Source organism: Muscardinus avellanarius, assembly GCF_963383645.1.
Source record: "Muscardinus avellanarius genome assembly, chromosome: 14".
Lineage (NCBI taxonomy): Eukaryota > Metazoa > Chordata > Mammalia > Rodentia > Gliridae > Muscardinus > Muscardinus avellanarius.
This window is the reverse complement of record NC_137800.1, coordinates 72,968,940-72,990,413: the sequence shown is the minus strand read 5'-3', so window position 1 is coordinate 72,990,413 and position 21,474 is coordinate 72,968,940. Positions and strand designations below refer to the sequence as shown.

At 52.3% G+C, this 21,474-nt stretch overlaps 1 protein-coding gene across 1 annotated transcript in view; it reads right to left on the bottom strand.

Moving 5' to 3' along the window:
- Positions 1–21,474, bottom strand: part of JARID2 (jumonji and AT-rich interaction domain containing 2) — a gene marked incomplete at both ends in the record, with an annotated part of 270,204 nt that overhangs the window by 17,068 nt on the left and 231,662 nt on the right. The window contains 3 exons of the mRNA XM_080710759.1: positions 1,227–1,729; positions 4,701–5,742; positions 14,029–14,258. Coding sequence (XP_080566885.1) covers positions 1,227–1,729; positions 4,701–5,742; positions 14,029–14,258 — 1,775 coding nt within the window. The remainder of the gene's footprint in view (positions 1–1,226; positions 1,730–4,700; positions 5,743–14,028; positions 14,259–21,474) is intronic.

The window sequence follows — 21,474 nt, the reverse complement described above, 5'->3', positions numbered from 1 at the left end:
CTCAGGCCTCCATGTGGCCCCCGTCTCTGCAGGTCACCGGGCAGGCACAGCTGGCCCAGGAGACCAGAGGACGTGTCCCTCCAGGTCAATGCCCAACTGGACCATGGGCAATCCCGTGCCAGGCAATTCTGCAGAGGCTTCAATTCAGAGGCTGTGCCTGGGCTCTGCCAGCTGGCCCGGGTGCCCCAGCGCCCCCTGCAGGCCCGCGGAGAGGCAGGAGGCTGTCCAGAGGACAGGCACCAGCCCTTCTGGCTTCTCAGATTCCCAAACTTACTTGGCACAGGCCCCCCCTTAAAAAAAAATTCAGTGCTCTGCTAGTCAAAACTCAATGGTCTCTAAGCAAATACATATAAAGATAAAAATACAGATATATAAAGCAAATAAATATAAAGATAAACCCTCATTTTTTCGGCACTTGTCTCGTTCCGGCTCCCCCACTGAGAAGGACGTGCCTTCCGGGAAGGACAGGACCTGCACAACCGGTCTCTCCCAGCTTCCTTCCCCCACCGCAGTTAACCGTGAGATCTGCGTTGCGTTGACAGCTTCATCACACACGGCTCAGACCCAGGGGCTGGAGGGCAGCCGGCCACGTGGAGTGGAAATGAGGCAGAGAAGGCAGAGCTCGGAGCCCGAGGGGGGTCAAGTCGGTGTGAGCACCCCAGCCCAGACAGTGCCCAAGGGGCGCTCAGAATGGCAGCACAGGACTGTGGGTGCGGAGACAGCAAACAGGCCCAGCTATCTGCCCCCCAGCTATCTGCGCAAAGAAACCACCTGGGGAGAGGAACCCCAACGGCCCAGAGAGGCAACACACAGCGCTTGCGAGGGTATCACGGGGTGGGCGACAGCTGGCCAGGTGCAGGGCTCAGCCTCTGAGCAGCCACGAGTATCTCTATTATAAACGCAGCATTTATACCGAACACTGGCTGGAGGCGTATGCTGCAATATGGAAATCCATGGCTGTTGCGACAGGGTCACCATTGAGGCGCCCTTCTGTCAGGTCACCATAAGCAGGAAGGCCCTCCCCAGGTTCTGGCCCCCTGATAAAGGACTTCCAGGCCAACGCTCTTCCACTCATTGCTGACCACCCTTCCTGTCTGTTATAGCAGCTCAAAATGCACTAGCCTGGGTCCTAGCACACGCCCAGCGTGGCAATCAGCCTGCAGAGGTCCCACTCCCTCTTACCCTGTAGCAGGTGCTCTGGGACGGGCAGAGCCCAGAGACCCTACCTTATAGATGCACTTGTGGAAGTCGTTGAGGACGCCCTTGTCCTCCTCCTCCTCCTTGATCACTTCCTTTTCCTGAGCGAAGAGTCGCCGCCGGCCCGTCTTGAGCGGGGCCTGGCCCACCTCCTTGAGCTTGCTGCGGAAGCCGTTCCTGGGCGCCACCCCGTGGATGAGCCCGTTCTTGGGCTCGAAGCGGGGCAGGGGGTGGAACTTGTGGTGGTCGTTCTCCGTGTGGCCCTCCAGTGGCCCCTTGCGCTTCTCCAGGATCTCCTTCTCCATCAGCACCTCCTTCTCCAGCCGCCGGTGCTCCTCAGGGGACAGGGAGTCGTAGGAGAGGAGGTACTGGCAGTAGGCCTCCTGCAGCTTGGCCAGCCGGTCCTGGGCAGTTTTGGGGATACGCAGCATGTCTGCTAGTTTGTTCCATTTTTTGAGGTCAGTCACTTGCTGCATGCCGCCCATCTCGTTAATCAGCCGGAAAAAGCAGGCCAGGTCGAGCTCGCAGCCTCCTGGGCAGTGAGGGGGGGAAACAAGACAGTTAGTGAGAAGAACACGGCCCGGCCCCTCCTCACTCAACCCACAGCCCCTGAGCACCCAGGGGCTCTGCCAGGCTCGGGTTAGAACGGCAGGAGCGCAGTCCAGGGGAGGCAACCTCTATCAGCAACGGGTCACAGCAGAGTGCTAGGAAGAGTGGATTAAGGGACTGGGGCCAGGGAGCACATCCCAGGAGGTGACACGTGAGGGACTGAACAGAGGAAGGAGAGGGATAGCAGTGCAGATACCAGGGGACATTCAGTGTCCCCACATCCCAGACGGTGCACGGACCAGCACATGCCACTGTCACATACCAGAAAGCAGGGCCCTGGGCACAGCTTCCAGCAGCACCCAGAACAGCTGTGCTCTGGAGAACCACATCACCCAGCACACGTCACCCAGTCCTGATCGCCCTTCTAACTGCGTGTCACCCAGCGCTGACCCCTCCAACACGGCAGAGCCAGAGGCTCACAAGGTGACTATTTCTCTTCTCACTGGGTTTCCGGGATGAAGAGCAACGTTTGCATAAATCCTCCGTCTCATCCCAGGAGACCGGAGGGCTGCATATCTCAGAAAGAGGTGTGGGTGTGTTGTCAGTACTTCCCTTAACCAAACCACAGACTCCCACGAATGAGCATCAGGACACAAATACACTGCGATGCTGGCCCCGGGACTCCACCTGGTTGGGGCGTGGAAGAGCAGCCTCGCTCCCGCCAACAAAGGGCGAGGCAAGCTGCATCAACCATGAAAGCGAGAGGGAGCGAGTCCTGGCTGGGCACAGCTTCAGAGCGCGGAGAGGCCAAGGGCCTGCTGTGTGACCCCTGGCATCGTGTGACCCCATGGGTGGGTGCCCGAGGTTGGCCATCCGTTGCCGTGTTACACACATGGCATCCCCAAACATGCCCATGTGGCTGGGGACAAGCCAGGAGAAGAAAACCTGATAGCTGTGGGCATTTCTGGAAGTCGTGGGGTGGTCCCTCCTTGCTGCTGTGATACCCCTCGCTCACAGGGGGTCACAGCCCACCTTGTCCTCCCACCCAGGGCACAGGCTCCCAAGGGCTGCTGCACGGGAGCCTGTACAGACAGACCCGCCATCCACCAAGGATTCTAGAAAATTACTTCAGAGTGCTCAAGCCACGTCTTCTGCTAGGTGGTAAAGCTCAGACGCCAGACCTGAGGGCTGCGTGGACGGGCCGGGTCAGCGCCCTCCGACAGACCCCAGCTGCTTTAACTCAATGTGACAGCAGAGTCAAACGCGCCCCGGCGGGCGCCCCCACCCTGTCCTCATGAGGGGGCGAGGTCAGAGGCAGACTGCTCTGAACAGAACCTGCTGTCGCCAATGTCACCTGTGCATCTCACCCGTCCCCATGGGCACATGGCCAAGAACCCTCCATAAACACCCTGAAGGGAAGGTTTGCTTGGGCTCACAGTTTCAGCGAGGGGGCCTTAGAACATTTCCCTGGACTGTACAACGTGGATCTGAAAGTCCCCCAAAGGCGTGGTCGCCAGCCCGTGTCACTGCTGGGAACAGTCAGGAGGAGGGGCCTCGGGAGGCCCTGGGGGCCCCTGTTCCTCCTCCCTCCCTCACCCTCCTGACCGCTAAGATGTGAGCAGCTTTGCTCTACCCCGTCCACCCCCCAAGAAGCTCCGCCTCACCAGAGGCCCAGAGCCTAGGGCCCAGTGACCTTGGAAGGACGGCTCTGAAACAACACAAACACCTTTCCTCCCTCGAAGTTGCTCATGTCAGTTTTGCCAGTGACAGAAACCTGAACAACGTATGTTACGCAAGAGATGCTGTGGTCCACTTGTGGCCCTGGATCACCCAGAGGCCTGGTGCTCGTGGAACAGCCAGGGAGCACAGGCGCTGGTGTCTGCAAAGTGTGCACCGTCACCATCTGGCCCACGCCATCCCCGAGAGCAGACCATACATCAAGGGCTCATTCAAACCAAGTGACTCGGGGCTTCCTCGCAGCCACCTGCTGGGAGGAATCATCGAGTCCACCTGCCCGTCCTGATGCTCACATGCCTGCTCACCCTCTGTCAGAGCTCCAAATGGGGGACTGGATTTCTTAAAGGAAGGAGTATCACCCTACCCAGCTGGGCGGGAGGAGGAGGAAGGGGGTGATGGCTACAGCAGCAGGGTATGGCTACTCGGAACCCACCCTGAGCGAGATAGTACACATACACCATCCTGCGCTTCCTGCAGAACTCGCTGGGGCAAGCTCAGCTTTGGTCCCAGCCAGAGCCGCACGCGCTCTCAGAAGGAATGTAAACTTGCCCCCTTACCTGTGACCAGGAGCTCCAGGGAAGAAGCAGAGGTGGACAGGCAGGATGAAAACGTACCTGGAGCCTATGACAGGGCTGGAGGTTGAACATGAAACCACCCACCCAGGTCTATGTTGAAGCCTGAGCCCCTAAAACCGCAGGATGTGAGGGCCTCTAGCACAGTGGTAACTAAGTTAAGGCAAGCCCACCTGGGCGGGCCCTAAGCCAGTCTGATTGGGGTCTTGTAAAAAGCAGAGACCAGGACACAGACACAAGCAGAGGGAAGACCACTGAAGACTCGGGGACGCCAGCCATCGCAAGCCAAGGAGAGAGGTCTCGGCAGAAACCACCCTGCCCACACCTGGGCCTCGGGCTTCAGGCCCTCAGAACTGGAAGAAAATAAGCTTCTGCTGTTCAAGCCAGGTGGTCCGTGGCGCCTAGCTGTGGTAGCACTCACAGATGGCTCAGGGACCAGCGTGCTTCACTGTGTCCTGGGATGCCAGCTCCATCCCCAGCAGTTGGGTGGCAGGTGACAGCCCAGCAAGGGAGGCCGGGGACCCCCGCGAGCTCAGCCCATGTCAACCTGCCTCTTGCCTCACACGGCCAGGACCTGGGCTGCACGGGGTGCGAGCCGGCACTGGGCCACAGAGGAGAAGGCATGGGCGGCCTTCCAGCCCTTACCTATGAGCGGGAGCTCGTCCATGGTGATGCCCTGAGATCTGAGGTGCTTCTTGATGCAGGCCAGCCGCTGCACGTTGGGGCCCCAGCGCCGGCCCAGCTTGTGGATGTGCTGGATCTGGGTAACAAACCGCATCTCGTCGTTGAGCTTGCACTCGGGCCGCCAGTCCGGAGGGGGGATCACCCTGCACATCCCGTACTTCTCCACCTGAGCGCGCACCGACTCGATGTAGATGAGCGGGTCATGGAACTCCTTGGCGGAGGGCCTGAGGACAGGGATCTCGTCCATGGCCGCCCAGCCGGCCTTGCCGCCCGCCTTCTCCGGCTTGCCAGGCGGTGCCTCGTGCGGCTTGTGCAAGGGCTCCGGTTGCGAGGTAGAACGATTTTCACAGGAGGCGCCGTCCGCCTTGCCGTGGGCTGGCTTGCCTGGCGTGCTCTTGCTGGCCGTGGCCCGCTTCGGCCGGCTCCTTTCCCAACTTCGCTCGGGCACTTCCTTCTTCACGTGTCCATTCAGCAGAGGCTTCTCTGCGGAGGCCGAGGCCGCCGCTGCCTTTTTGCCGGGGGCGTCGGCAGAGCCGCCAGCCCCTTTCATTTTCTTGGGGGGCGACTGCGGCTTTTCCGCCTGGTGTGCCTCTTCCAGTCTCCTCTTGGAATTCCGCAGCCCCTCCCGCAGCTGCCGCCCCCCCACCTCCTTAGTGCATGACTTTGGGTTCAACCTGCCGCTGACCTTGAGGCCGTTCAGGGCAGGCCCGGTGGCCCTGGACGCCCCCCCGAGGGATAGCACCTGTTTGCGGGTTTTTGCATTGCTACTTTCAGTTTTCCCTGAGATTGTGTGGTTGACAGCTGAACTGGGCTTGTGGTGATTGGGTTTGGTTTCCTTGACCAGTTCTCTCTTGGCTTTGGTGTATGTGACAGTCCCCTTGGTCACCGTGGCAGTGTACTTCACAGTTTTGGATGGTGAAGGTCTGACTTCGCGCATCTTTTTGGCACTGGTTGCACCTGCACCCAGAGATGACATTCGAGTGACTCCGTTTACCTTAGAGACCTACAAAGGCAGAAGAAGTAGGCAAGAAGAGCAGTTAGTGCCTGTGCCGAGACAGCGACCAGCCAGACGGTAACAAGACACTAAAGTGACAAAATCAAGTAGAAAGCACATTCACGAAGCCGGGCGTGGTGGCGCACGCTTGTAACCCCAGCATCTGGGAGGCTGAGACAGGAGGATCGTGGTTTGCAGACAGCCTCAGCTACTACTTAATGAGGCCCTGTTCCAAAATAAAGAATAAAACTAGGGCTGGGGGTGTAGCTTGGAGGTAGAATGCCCCTGGGTTCCTTCCATCCCCAGTACCGCCAAAAAAAAAAAAGAAAGAAAGAAAGAAAGAAAGAAAGAAAGAAAGAAAGAAAGAAAGAAAGGAAGGAAGGAAGAAAGAAAGAAAGAAATAAAGAAAGAAAATACATCTTAGCCAGGTGTGTGGGTACACAGCTATAACCCCAGTGGACGGGAGGCTGAGACAGGAAGGTTGCATGTTCAAAGCCAGCCTCATCAATTCAGCAAGATCCTGTTTTCAAAATAAAAAGGTTGTGGCTTCCGGGTAGAATGCCCCTGGGTTCAATACCCAGTATAGGGGTGAGGGAAGAATTCATCTTGGGTTTCAATTGTTTTTTGTTGTTATTGTTGTTTGTTTTGGGGGGGTGGTACTGGGGATGGAACCCTTCTACCTCTCGGCTACACTCCCAGACCTATTTAATATTTTATTTGGAAATAAAATATTATTATATTATAATATATTATAATATATTATAATATATTATAATAATATATTATTTGAAGTGAGGCTGGCTTCAAACCTGTGCGATCCTCCTGTCTCCACCTCCCAAGCACGAGGATTACGCGCGTGTACCACCACGCCCGGCTTGGGTTTCAATTTTGGGATCTATCATCCGGCACAAAATGGTGCCACCAGGCCTGGAGCTCGCCAACACTCCACCTGGGTTTCCTGGGTGTGTTTTCACACCAGTATTCGTTCCCATGGCTTTTGTCCCACAATGAAGACCCAAAAGGAACCAGGACCTTGCAATCACTTGCCGTCGGTTTGTAAGAATTAACACATCATTGCCTATTTGGGGAGAGCGTGGGATATAGTTATACATTCTGATATAAATAAATATATAGCCCCGTTCCAAGAAAAGGCTGTTTTCTATCCTTTGTGTGTTCCACAGAACAGCATGAGCAGCCCACAGAATTTAAAACTCTATGGGCTAAAAAAAGAACAAAACAAACACACTATGGGAGGAAAGAGCAGCCGGCTCGTGTGGCCTGGCTCCGCTCGCAGACCCAGCCCAGAGGTGCGGCTGCAGGGCCAGCAGCTGCGTGCCCGTCTGTCCTTTGAGAACAGCTGCACAAAAAGCCTCCCTGGATGCAGGGCAGACGCCCTGACTTCTGCGGTAACCCTCCTCTGCGCACGTGGCTCCTAGCTTCTTACCCTCGGCTTTCTGTAAATGGGTAAACAGAGGCAGCCTCTCTGTGCTGGCCGACAGCCCAAACACCAGGGTAATTCTGTGGCACAGAAAGGTCAACCTCATTTATACTGAGCAGGTACAGCCCTGGTGGGCACCAGAGGTGGTCCAGCAGGGGTCTGCGCTGGGGACGGGCTGCTGGCTGGCTGACTCCAGGTGCACGGTGCTGCTGCGGTCACCATGGCTGAGTGGGGCTCTGACTCATCACTAGGTCTCTCAAGCTTCACTTTTCATTATAACCTGAGATTAAAAATCAAGAGCAACTTAATTTTAGGACTACCACCATCTCCACAAGAGACAGCCTAAAGACCTCACAGCTATCGCAAAGCAGAACATAACACACAGTCCTCTCTTCTACCAGGGACACCTGAGAGGACGGTGGAGCCAGCTGACCACAGGCAGCCACGGCCCAGAAGCAACTCCTTTCTACAGCAGTGCAGGCCGCCTTCGCCACTAGGGGGCGCCCCAGCTGACAGGGGACTGAAGCTTAGTGACTGTTAGTGACCTGTGTGCCCAGCTAGGGAATATGGACAATTAGCTTAGATGGATCCAGGAGGGTGGGAGTGGGGAGGGACCAGATTCCCAAGCATCTGGCCAGAGGTTCTAGGATCCCAGAGGACTGGACCTGCCGTCGGGGTCTGACGCAGTGGCCTGGGATAGAGCCTGGGAGTCCCCACCTCCAACAAGCTCTAGGCAGTGCTGGGCTAAGACCGCTGAAGAGGACGTCAGTAAAAGTTTAAAGAGGAAGAAAACAAGATAGCAGTAGGACCTGAATTTCTGCATAATGCCACAAATAACATGAAGTCCAATTGGAACCATCACCTATTGTTATGATACCATCTCTCAAGAGGTCATCCCAGGGGTTTTTTCAGAGTTGCCTGCACTTCTGGAGCTGGGAGGCCTAAGACCCAAGGCTCAGGCGCAGGGGAGGCTGAAGGGAAGGCCCAGAGATGGATCACCAGCCTCGCTATGCAGCCATGGAACTGCCAGGGAGCAGCCGGGATAAGCCATGGGAACTTGGGGGCCAGGAGGAAGGAGGTGGAAATAGTAAATAATAATACTGTTATTTGCACTAGAGATTGAACCCAGAGGCATTCTGCCTCTGAGCTACACCCAAGCCTGACTTTCTAGTACATTACTCCTATCAGAAGCAAAACAACCAACTTGTTGTCTATAGACCTCTATAAAACTTAATACTTATGTTTTTGTTTGCTTTTGTGATGGGGTCTCTGTGTTGCCTAGGCTGGCCATGAACTTCTGGACTCAAGCCAGTCTCCTGCCTCAGCCTCCCAAAGAAATGGGACGTTAAGTGTGTGCCACCATGGACAGCTCTAAATACCAGATTATTGCCAAAACAGGTATTCAACTAACTTGCCCCATCAGAAACCCGAGTTAATCTATTCATTTTCTTTCTCACTATTATGACAGTTACTTTGGAAAGCATCCACTCAAATAGCAAACATGAAGACTGCATGCATCTCTCCCTTATAATCCAGAGCAATGAACCTGAACGTACAAAAAATAGATTAAGAAGATGGACCAGAGCTGGGCGTGGTGGCACACACTTGTAATCCCAGCATTCGGGAGGCTGAGACAGGAGGGTCATGGTTCACGGACAGCTTCAACTACTTACAGAGGTCCTTTGCAACTCAGTGAGACCCTTTTTCAAAATAAAGAATTAAAAAAAAAAAAAAAACAGGACTGGGGTATAGCTTGGAGGTAGAATGCCCTGGGTTCCATCTCCAGTACCAAACAAACAAACAAACAAAACAAAAAAAAACCCCACAGCAACCAAGATGGCCCAGGGCGCATGGCATTGACCCTATTTCCTCTTCCCACCCAAGAGTCCGCACCGAGAGCCTTTCAATGTCTTCCTAAAAAGGCCAGGATGCAGTTGACAGACACAGGAATCGACCTGCCCCACAAGCTGTGCCACATGTCCTGAAGGCCAGAGATAAAATCCACAACCCAGCCATGCCCCCTGCTGCTGGAACACCTGGGAACCACCATTCCATAGCATAAGGCCTCACTAAGTAGCTGAGGCTGTCCACGAACTGTGATCCTCCTGTCTCAGCCTCCCGAATACTGGGATTACAAGTGTACGCCACCATGCCTGGCTACCCCAGCCCTTTTTATGTTTTTGTTTTGGAATGATCTTGCTAGGCTGCTGAAAATCTCACTACCTTGCTGAGGGTGTCTTGGAACCTGTGATCCCCCTTTCTCAGCCTCCCAAGTACTAGGAACAGACACATACCACCATGTGGTTTTGACTTGTTTGACTTAACAAGACTCCCAGCAAACTAACAAGATCCTATTTCAAAACAAAAAATAAAAGGGCTGGGGTGTAGCTCAGAGATAAATGCCCCTGGGTCCGATCTCCAGTACCAAAAACAAAACCAAAAACAAAATATTAAAAATTTGCACCCAGTCTATCCTGTGATCATATGCTAAGAATAAAAAATCCCTACCCTCCATATATTACTCTACCCTACAACTCAAGCACAGTGCTTAACTCCACAGGATGCCAGGTAAAGAGGAAAACCAAGCACTTCCAAGGCAGCACAAGATGAGAAACAAACTATGATGTTTTTGATGAAGCGAAGTTGTTTTAGTCAACCAATCAGCAGTTCCACCTGGGACACTACTGCCATGCTCCCTCCACTAGAGGGAGCCGTTGAGCTCTGCAGAGGCCTCAAGAATCCTTCCCAAAGGGACAGGAGGAGCCTGGAGCTCTAGACAGAGCAGCTAGACTGGAGCACTCCATTTGGACTTTAAAACCTCAATTGGAAAAGAAACAACAGTAGCCTGGCATGGTGGTGCTCCCCTGCAACCTCAGTATGGGGTGGGGGGGGGGGTGAGACAAGAGGGATCAGGGACAGCCTTAGCAATCAATGCACCTAGATGCTCACCAACCTAGGGAGACCTGGTTTCAAAATTAGGAAATATGGGTAGGAGTGTGGCTCAGAGGTAGAAGCCTCCAAAGAAAGAAAGAAAGAAAAAGAAAGAAAGAAAGAAAGAAAGAAAGAAAGAAAGAAAGAGAGAAAGAAAGAGAGAAAGAGAGAAAGGCCTAAACACAACCGAACTACACTGGCCAGTGCAGTTTGGAGGTGAAAAGTAAAGCTCTCTAGAAGGAGAGCCTGGGTTCTGCAGGGCCTGGACACACTGGAAATGCAGGTGACTTAACTGGGTCAGAAATGCTACACTGTGAGGGCTGGGCATGGTGGCGCACGCTTGTAATCCCAGATCGCGGTTTGCAGACAGTCTCAGCTACTTAGTGAGGCCCTGTTCAAAATAAATAATAGAAAATAGGGCTGAGGGTCTAGCTCAGAGGGGGAAGGCCCCTGGGTTCCATCACCAGTACTGGGGGGTGGGGAGGAGGCCACACGGCACACGTCTGTATTTCAAACCACGTGCACGATGCCATCAGAAGCAAAGGACTGAGACCTGCAGACACATGTGCACGGAGCTTGGGACAGCTCGGGCACCGGCTCCAAGCTGCAGCCCCAGCCCTATTTTTTTTCCTCTCCTTTAAGCAGTCTCACTAGGTTGCTGAGAGTCTTCCTACTTGCTGAGGCTGTCCTGAACCTACGATCCTTCTGTCTCGGCCTCCCAAGTCCTAGGATTACAGGTGTGTGCCACCATGCCCGGCTAGTTTTCCTGTTTCACCTCATAAGGCCAGGGCTTTTCTGCAACCTTGACACGGTTTCATGTGAAACCTCTTCCTATAACTGAGCCTGGTGGATCGTCCTGCCCAGAATCTGCTGGCTGCCCATGCAAGCTGGCAACTTCCTTCTCAGTCTGGGTGTAAGATGAAAACCGCAGGTGAGCTACTCAGGGCAGCCTAACTAACCCCATTACAGACTTACAGACTGCACAAACTCCCATGAAACCTCCACACAACTGCCTTGGAAAACTTAGTGTTTCAAAACCCTCTCCAGAAATGAACTCACTTGTGTGGCAATCCAAACAGGTGTCTATTACTTCATTTAAACAGAAGCGTTGTTTCAGCTGGACGCTTAACCACGCATCCAAGTCACTATGGAGGTGCAGCCACGACCTGGCGACGCCAGGAGTCACACTGTACGGCACGTGTACTCCCCAACAGCAAGCTGACGCAGAGCCCACACCCGGGGAAAGGGGGTTGTGCAGCTCAGTCCTGCGGCCCGTCTCGGGATCCAGGGTCTTTATAACACCTGAGAACCACTGCTGGGCAGTGCCTGCGGTTCGAGAGGGTAGCTACTCTAGCTGGATAAAGAGTGAGCTGTCAATGGCTCCACGGAGTTCGCTGGCGTGAACAGGGCAGAGCCACTTCCCAGGAGCACTGCTTAGGAGTCAACATCCCTCCACCCCACCATCTGCAATTCCTATAATCAAATTTACCCCTTTCCTTTTAGATCAACAACAACAACAAAAAAAAAATAAGTCAGATCTGAAATTAGAGATGAGCGCATCCTCTGAGCCGAGTCTTCCTGCAGCTGCAGAGATGAAAGGTCAGAGTCTAACCATTTGCATCAAGCAGTCACAAATGTGCTTTTATTGACCTTATTTTCAGAGTACTTAACTAACAAGATCTGATGGCTTCAAAATTATCCTTTCATTTCTCACAATGTCCCCCTGAGAGGCGCTGGCATGCAGGCTCTAAATGAACAACGGGGCCCGGGCAGGCGCCAGATCACATCCCGAGTCTCAGCCAGAGCCAGACGAGAGCTGGGAGCCCCAAGTCACCCCATCTGGCTGGTCACTGGGAAGGACGAGGAGGGGCGGCGGGACGGAGGGAGCTCCTTCCACACCAAGGACGGGGTCGCCTGCCGCAGCGCCCACATCACCAACCTCAGAAGCAGCAAGACGAGCCTCCCACAGCGGCTGGGGTGGCAGCGTCCTGTCCTGGAAGGGAACCCAGGACCTCTCCTCCTCCAGACCACAAGTGGACGGGCCTTTGCGCGGGAGCAGTGGCGCTCCCCGGCTCAGCCCTCCTGCTGCCCCCAGACGGGCCCTGGGCGGGAGGAAAGGGCATGAGGCTCAACCAGACCGATTTCCAGCCCCAGCTGCCATCTCCTGCTTGGGTGTTACAATCCCACCACACGGACTAGAAAAGTGCTTTGCTTTTGCCTCCTTAAGAAAGACACGGTATGGTGGATGAGCAGAAGATACATGAAACACAACCCCGCCCCAAAGCCCTGGGAAACAGGACAAGCCACGCTCAAAAAGCCCACCACTGTCTGGACACACCTCTGCCTCTCCCCCCCCCCTTATTTTTTGGGGGGAAGGTACTGGTGATTGGATCCAGGGACATGCCACAACAGAACGACACCCCCAGCCACTTTTTGGAAACAATTTGTTTTGAAATAGGGTACTGCAAGATTGCTAAGAGTCTCACTACCTGCTGAGGCTGTCCTCTAACCTGTGATCCTCCTGTCTCAGCCTCCTAAGTACTGGGATTACAGGCGTGCAGCACCACATCCAGCTCTGGGCCCCTTTTAATTCTGATCTGTTTCACAAGCAAAGTCATGTGGGGCAAGCCCTGCCCAGTTCCTGTCAGGCCGACAGGTGGGGGTGAGGTGGGGGTGCAAGAACACAAAGTGGGGCGTGCCTCTGCACCTCAGGCTCCAGAGTGAGCAAGGGGTCCAGTGCTTGGAAGGCCAAGTCTACATACACACTCGGTCATTGTCTCTGAATTATCTAAAATCGCTGAAGAGCACAAAAAAGCCATTGTCATTCTTCCTCTACCACCTCCCGACTCAAGACCTGCGTGTCTGTGGTTAAGACTAACCGTCTGCATGTTCGCATACGCACACCAACCTACGAGTACACCCACATATTCAGAGAAATATCCTGCCATTCTCAAGAATGTCTAACAGGGACAGAACATTTCAACCAAAGGGTGTGTTCCAATTATTTCCCAGCACAATGACCGTCACGTACAGTCACTGAAGAATCCTGCCAGTCTAGAAACCTCTTCTGTCCCCTTCCCTCCTTGCTACGAAGCCAGCTTCAGACACTAGTCTCTACCGTATTCCAGAAAAAACTGCAACTCTGCTGAAACTCCAGGTGAGGGGAGCTTGTGAACGGGCCCCACGACTTTCTGGACTTCACAGAGGACAGGAGTGATGAGAGTTAACGAGAAGCCACCGTTCCTGGCAGCCCTTCCCTGCGGTACGCAGGCACCTGCCTGTGCGCCCCTCTAGTTACCCCCAGGGTTGTGAGAGGTCACAGTCCAGGGACACATGAACTCATAGCAAGGACCGCCCATCCCCAAGGCACTCTAAGCGCTGCCCCACAGGCTCTGTGCCGTCTAACCTGACCTGTAAGGAGGGCAGGCAGCAGGCGGGGTGACCACCCCACCGCACCCCACTGAGCGCATGTTGCCCGCTCACGGCTTCTTGCTCAGAAGTCCTGGCAGTGAGATGTTGGTCTGCCATATCAGATAACACAGGCCAACGCTCACCTCAAATAAGACCGCACCATCTGCGGGCCCGTTTCAAAGCCTAAGTTGCTGCTCCTGGTGTAACCTCAGGGGAACAGCAACCTGCTCCCTGCTCCAACCTGCCTGGCGCTCCGGGAGGGAGGGGCGGGGCGGGCTCAGGAAGGAGCCAAGCTCCATTCCCACCTTCCCCAGACTCCAAGCCACAAGTTGACAGCTGGGCAATAGGGGCAGCTGGGGAGGAATGCAAACCCCCTGCGGCCCAGCGCCGAGGCCCCGCACGGGGCAAGACAGAGGACACATCTCCCTCTGGTCTCGCCTCCGGGCTTTACCTTGGTGAAGGAAATGGGGCGGTGGGCTCCGGCTGGTGGCCACCGCAGAATGGGCATTCATTACCTGTTTCCGTAAGTCCTGAGCCGCCCGATGCGGAGGGGGATGGTGGTGGCTGGCAGCAGGCCCCCGAGCCGAGGAAACCGGGGCGGGGGCGGCCGGGGGCGCCGAGGCCGGCTCCCGCCTGCTGTCCGCCCTGTGGTCGCTGTGCTTCTCCTTTCCGGGAGGGGCCTCTTTGCTTTTGTGTTTCTGAACAGGCTCCTTCTCCCGGGTCGACCTGCTGGAACCATTGAAAACTAGAAAGAAAGGAGAAAGGGAAAACAAAGTTAGTCTCACTACCAAGTAACCTCCACTTCCTAAAACCCAGACATTGTCAAGAGAAACAACTGGCACTAAAACGCACGTGGCGGTGAGAATCCTGATGAGAGAGGGGCAAATAAAACGCCCGGGTACACCGTGACAACCACTTGCTTTGGGTGACACAATGAAAAAAATATATTCATTTATTAAAAATTCCTACACAAAGACCCGGGTGTCCCTAGCAATAGTCACGTACTTACTACCTCAAGAAACGGAAAAACTACACCTGAGAAATAAAGACAAACACAAGATGCTCAACTCAGAGGAATCACGTTACAGTCAGCCAGTCGCTGAACGACATCCCAAGAAGGAAATGTACAGAATCTACCTACCTACCGACCCCTGGGTTAGCACCACCGCCCTCATTGTGAGCTGCTTCCCAGCATCACCAGATGGGTCCGGTGCCTCTCGCTAACCTGGGTAAAGACCCCCATTCAAGATAAGAGCAGTTTCTATGAATGCGTACTGCTTACATCACTAAACTCTGAAGTCTACATGGAGCCTCTGGAGTTGAGGACCATCTGCAGTCACATTCCAAGAGTGTGAGCACCTTGGGTATAAGCACGGGCAGTCGAGAGTAAGAACACGCTAGAGAGCTGTGAGTGTAAACGGGCAAGGGATGCGGCTGCTTTACCTGACCCACAGGTGAGGACAGAGCAGGAGAGAAGGGTGGCGGGGCTTTGAGCCAGGTCCAATTCCTGGCGCTAAATTCAAAATCAGCTACTCACGAGCCAGGTAAGGCCTTGCATCCACAGAGCCATCCAAAGGGCCAAGGCAGTCACATATGAAGACGGTGAGCACCTAGCCCAGGCCATGCCCGGTCACATCCTGCTCATCCATGCCCACCTCAGGACTCCCCGAGCCCCAGGCAGCTTCCGGCGAGAACTCCTAGTGTCCACTGGTAGGGAGCAGGGACGTGCAGTGCCTACAGTGAGCCTAGCGGTGGTTTTCTTATCTGTTTTGAGCTGGGACTATCAAACCTGGAGAGACACCCCAGATTGTAGAGTAAGCAGGCCTTTTGCGTGTTTCTCTAGAACCCACAGAACCCCGTCCCCTCTCCAGGCATCACAGACAAGGCCTCGCCTCTGCCTTCAGGGAACAAGGAAGGACACCTGTTCTCACAGCTCAGCAGAGCAGCCCAGGGAAGCCACAGTCCGCATGTCAGCTGACTCGTGCCAGCAGGTGGAGTGAGCGGAAAGGCTGGTGCCCAGCGACCCCAGGCCGCCCGCTCCAACCAGGGCCTGCAGGGCTCCCAGCAGAGGGCACCACCTGAGCAGGCAGCCGAAAAGAAGAGTCTTCCTTGTTAAGTGGCAAATTTTTCTCCCCTGGTCCTTTGCATCTTTTGTTATGTTACTTTTGTTTTGTTATGTTACCCGCTAACCAATGTTTTAAAAGTTTCTTTGTTTTTATGCTTAGAAAGTCTTTCATATGTTCTTTTTGTCCCTCCCGGAGTTGCTGAATTAAGAAATAAAAATTGAGCCAGTCATGGTGGCACATGCCTGTGCCTGTACTTGGGAGGCTGGGACAGTAAGACCACAGGCTCCAGACCAGTCTCAGCAACTCAGCGGGACTCTCAACAACCTAGCAAGACCCTGTTTCAAAATCAAATATCAAGCCGGGCACATGGTGGTGCACGCTTGTAATCTTAGCATTTGGGAGGCTGAGACAGGAAGATACTGTGGTTCAAGGACAGCCTTAGCTACTAAGTGAGGCCCTTTGTGATTCAATAGGACCCTGTTTCAAAATAAAGAATAAGAAATAGGGCTGGGGTGTAGCTCAGTTAGAATGCCCCTGGGCTCCATCCCCAGACACACACACACACACACACACACACACACACACACACACACACACGAAAAAAGAAATATCTAAAAGGGGAACTGGGTGTTTAGTTCAGAAGTAGAATGCCTCTGGGTTCAATCCCCAGTACCACTCACACACAAAAAAAAAATTGTTTTAATTAAAATTGTATGTATGGTCGGGTGTGGTGGCGCACGCTTGTAATCCCCACGCTTGGGAGGCAGAGACAGGAGGATCGCGCAGGTTCGAAGGCAGCCGCGCTGGCTTAAGAGACCCTGTTTCCAAATAAAAAGTATAAAATAGGTCTGGGAGTATAGCCCGGAGGTAGAGGGGCTTCCAGGAATCCCAGTACCACACACACACAAAAAAATTGTATGTATGTATGGTGTATGGCAGGCTGTTTAGATATATAAATTGTATGTATGTATGTATGGTGTATGGCAGGCTGTTTATATATAATATATATATATATAAAATGGAATGTTTACATCAAACTTACATGTCTATCACTTTGCATACTTTTGCGAAAAGAGCATTTAAGATCTACTTTCTACGCAATTTAAGAAAGCATGATCAACTAGAGCACCCCGCTACACAGGTCTAGGACTCAATTCCCCAACAAACCTTCCATCTTTTGACCAACATAATCCCATTCCCCTCACTCTATTTTTAGAGGGTAAAAATCTAAGTTTCCTTCTAATTTGTTTTCTCATTTAACTGCTTAAATTCTTTAGTCCACTTGGCATTATTTCACGTACAGTAAGTAAGACAGATTACGTTCTCCATGTATGGACTGGATATAAACCTTGATCTCAAAGTTCTTTCCAGCCCCAGTGATTATGTAATTCAAGACAAGTCTTAAATCCTGAAGATAAAGTCGTCAAAATAGGGGATATGCTCCTCTGTTGCACAAGGTGCTCCTGAACGGAGCCTGAGCAGAGAAAATGGAGGGTTTCAAACGGCAACACTTACTCTAAATGTAAGTAACTCGCCACTGTCAAAAACCATCCATCACGCCCAGGCTGGCAGCATCTGTGCCTGCTCTCAAGGCAAATTAAAAGCAACGTCCGGAAGAAGTCATACTTCAATGTGACTAAAAATCAAGCGAGGTACATGCGTCTAGGCAAGTACTGACTGTTCACCAGTTTTCTAAAGCAGTGAACACAGCGCCTCTACAGAAACAGCACAGAAAGCTGTTTGTTTTGTTTGTATCTACGATGTAATAACCCCTCCCGCTAAGATGTGTCTCATAACACACCTGCTATTATGTGCCAGTTCTATAACTACCTTTTTTCAGCTAAAAAGAAATTGATTTCATCCCCCTTCCTAACAGTATCACAAACACCAGGGAGCATCTGCAGTTCACTTCCTAGCAAGGGGTTCCATTCTCTAATCCTCAATTTTGCCGAGCGTGGCGGCACACCTGTAATCCCAGTTCTTGGGCAGCTTAATCAGGAGGATTGCGGGTTCAAAACCAGCCTTGGCAACTCAGCAAGACTCAGAAAACTAGCGAGATCCTATTTACAAATAAAAGCCATATGCCGGGCTCTAGGTGAGCTGGGAGGTAGACGGCCCCTGGGTCCAATCCCCAGTACCATAAGCAAACAACGGAGCCTCGGCTTTCTCATCTGCAGAGGAGGGAGAACCACTCCTGCAGGCAGAATGTCTAGGCATGCTTGGGGCCCTGCAGGTAAGCGGCATGGGGAGACGCCTGCTAGGTGTTTAGGAGCCACCTCGGGTACTGTCTTATCACATCGTGGCCATCTGTCCCTGGCACCCATCCCTCCCCGCAGACAGTGGACGGCCGCCTGAGCAAGACCTGCCACAGCCTCCCGCCGTCAGGTCATTAACCCTGCCAAGCTGGACACACCCCACCCTGTCGGCAGACCCTCCGCGGCATCAGGGGAAGGCCCAGCAGAGCCATTACGCATCCCAGCTGCCTGCCAGGGGCACCAATATCACTTTTCATGGGAAAAATGGGAGCTGCTCATTCCCTGCCCAAGCAAAAAGAAACACTGAAAACATCCCACATTTCTCAGTATCACGATCAGTGACCTGTGGCCAGGTCAGCAGCTGTCAAAGCAGGGTGACAGGCCTCTGGGGACACAGGGTCCCTTGCAGGAACATCACCACCAGGTAAGGCTATGACTTTAATCAGCTGCCGGACATGGTGGCGCATGCCTGTAATCCCAGCACCTGGGAGGCTGAGACAGGAGGATCACAGATTCAAGGCCAGCCTCAGAACTGGGGCAAGATGCTCAGAAACCTGGCCAGACCTTGTTTCAAAATAAAATTTTTAAGGGGGATGGGGAGGTAGTTTGGAGGTGAGTGCCCCTAGGTTCAATCCCCAGTGCCACCAAGGGGGAAAATAAATGCTACTGATTTCACTGGGTTGCCATTTGCACTGGTGATGCACATGGAAGGGAGATGAGCTATCCAGGAAACACACACACGGAACCACGCGGAGACACCACCTCTCACCCCTAGGGTGGCTAGGGCTCAGAGACCAACGAGTGTGAGCGAGGAGGTGGAGAAGCTGTAACCCACGCACACTGCTGGGGGCTCTGAGAAGGGGCGGCCGCTTCAGAAGAGAGCAAAGCTCTTCAAAGGTGAAAAGGTTGCCATAACGGAGCAATTTTATTCCCAGGCATGTACATAAGAGAAATGGAAGCCAGGCTTGGTGGCGCACGCTTGTAACCCCAGCATTTGGGAGGCTGAGACAGGAGGATCTGGGTTTGCAGCCAGCCTCAGCTACTTAGGCCCTTTGCAACTCAGTGAGACCCTGTTTCAGAATAAAGAATAATATGGCTGAAGGAGTAGATGGGAGGAAGAATGCCCCTCGGTTTCATCCCCAGTACCACAAAAAAAAAAAAAGAAAAGAAAAATATATCTGCATACTTACAGACAAATGTTCACACCTCAGGCAAAAATTAGAACTTTAGAAAAACCTGTCTCTGCCACCTTGAATTACAACAGCTTTATACTTGAGACTTTTCTGAAGACATCGGCAAAAATATGGAATTTTTTATACTGTACAATGAAATGTGCTAATAATTGGAAAATATGCATTAACCCAATGGGCCCTTCACTTTCAAGTGACCCATAAAAGATGTTATAAAACTGTGCATGGGTAAAACATCCGTTCAAAGTGGAATGGAAACCAATAGATTTTGTATGTTACAGAGTTCAGAAAGATCACCGATAGGAGTTCAGATTCCCACAGCTACTGACCTTTAAGAAACTACCTTGCTGTCAAGTCTGGGTGTGCTATCAAAGGAAGAAATCCTCCACAAGGGTGTATGTGCTACCCACCTGCACACTTGGCATCCTCGTCAAACAAAACTTTGTTGTGCAAGAAACCAAACTCAAAGGCAGACAATGAGGGAAAGGCAGAATTACAAAATAATTCCATTCTTCTCACCAATTGACTTTTTTATTTTTTTTTCATTAAAATGCTACCTGCATTAACACGTCATGAGTCTGTCATTTTTAAATGAATAAGTTTTTACTCTGTTTTAGCTTATTATGTAAACACTGGTAAATATAATCCATGTTTTTAAAAGCATGGGGTTCTATCTCACCATTCTATTTTATTTTTGCAGTGTTAAAGATCAAACCCAGGGCATTGTGCATTCTAGGCAAGCCTGTTAACCAGAAAGGTTTTCTTCTTTTCTGTGGGGAGGATTGGGAGGGCCCTGTGCACAGGGGGTAAGCGCTCCATGCTAAGCCACGCCCCCAGCCCCTCCCAGGTATTTTTAAGACTGCAGCCATGGGGCTGGCCACCGCTCCTATGCAACTTCAGGCCACTGTGCTACACTCACACTCCTAAGTAATTCTCCAAAAACTCAGATTCTGGGATGAAGCAACCTAAACTTGACCCTGGCATGGTGGCTTGCTCAGCACTTGACCTGGTCTGGCTCCCTGTCCAAGCCTTGCTGCCGTCTGTAAAACGGAGGTGGAAGCAGTTTCTCACACTTGTCTCTGACAGTGCAGAGAGAAAATACTGAGTCCGAAAAGGTTTAAGCAGGCACGAACGGTGCACTGGCAGGTCAACCTGGCCTCCGCTCCTTTACTCATCAGCCTTGTGGCCAGGCGTGCACGAAGGCGCGTGCCTGCTGTTCCAGGCCTTGGGAGGCCGAGGCAGGAAGATCGCAGGTTTGAGAACAGCCTCAGCCACATAACAAGACTCTCAGCAAAAAACAAATAAACGGGGCTGGAGGTATCTTTCAGAGGTAACATGCCCCTGGGTTCAATCCCCAGGACTGCGACAAACCAACCAACCAACCAACCAACCAACCAACAAACAAACAAACAAACAAACAAACAGAAAATGAACTGTAGATCATATTCAGTTCTGCTCAATGGACAGTTTTTCATTGTTGTGGTTTGGCGGTACTGGGGACGGAACCTAGGAACATTCTACCTTCAAGCTCCACCTCCAGGCCTATATTTTTTATTGTTTATCTCGAAACAGGGTCTCACTAAGTTGCAGAGGGCCTCACAAATGCTGAGGCTGGTGATCCTCCTGTCTCAGCCTCCCCAGTACTAGGATTACAGGTATGGGCTACCAGGCCCATCACGGCAGTATCATTCTGACCTGAAAAAAGCAGACCCTCCAACAGTACGGCCTGCACTTGAAAAGGAGGAAACAGCCCTTTGGTTCAGCCCAAAGCCTTAGAAGTCTTTTCACCACAACCACGCCTCCTTCTTGGGAGAAAGTTCTGAAAAGCAAAGTCTAGAAATCAGAGGCTAAGCTGTGACCTGGGAGGGAGGCAGGGGAGAGAACCGTGCCACTGACTCGAACTAAACCAACCGGCAGCTCTGGGGACTGCAGCAGCACACGCTGCTCAAGAACATTTTGCTAAGATATCCTGGAAAGGGGTAAAGTTTTCAAATATGCAACAACTATGAGCAGAAGCAAACCCACATTGATTTACAAACAAAGATCGCTTTCGAAAGAATCTGCTTTCTGTAACCATCTTGCTATTTTATAGCAGCAATATACCCTAAATGGCAAACATAGCCAAAAAGTCAAATTGTGTGTTAAATGGGAAGAAAGGGGTGGGGGTGGGGGGACTGGGTAAAGACAAGGTATATTTTGTACTCAACAGCTCATTAATTTTAAGTGTCGTGGGAACCTGCCAGCTTTACCCCTCCAAGTAATTATCTTTTGTCTTAATTTGTAAGATTTTCAAGAAAGGGAGAGAGGGAAAATGGGACCCCCAAAAAAAAAAAATCACTCTCACAGGGAAAGACTAAGCCCTGTGAACATAAGAGACAGAAAGACTTCAATGTACAGAAGTTCTCCACACACTTTTCCCAATTAAAAGGAATAATTGGACTAGTTTAAGC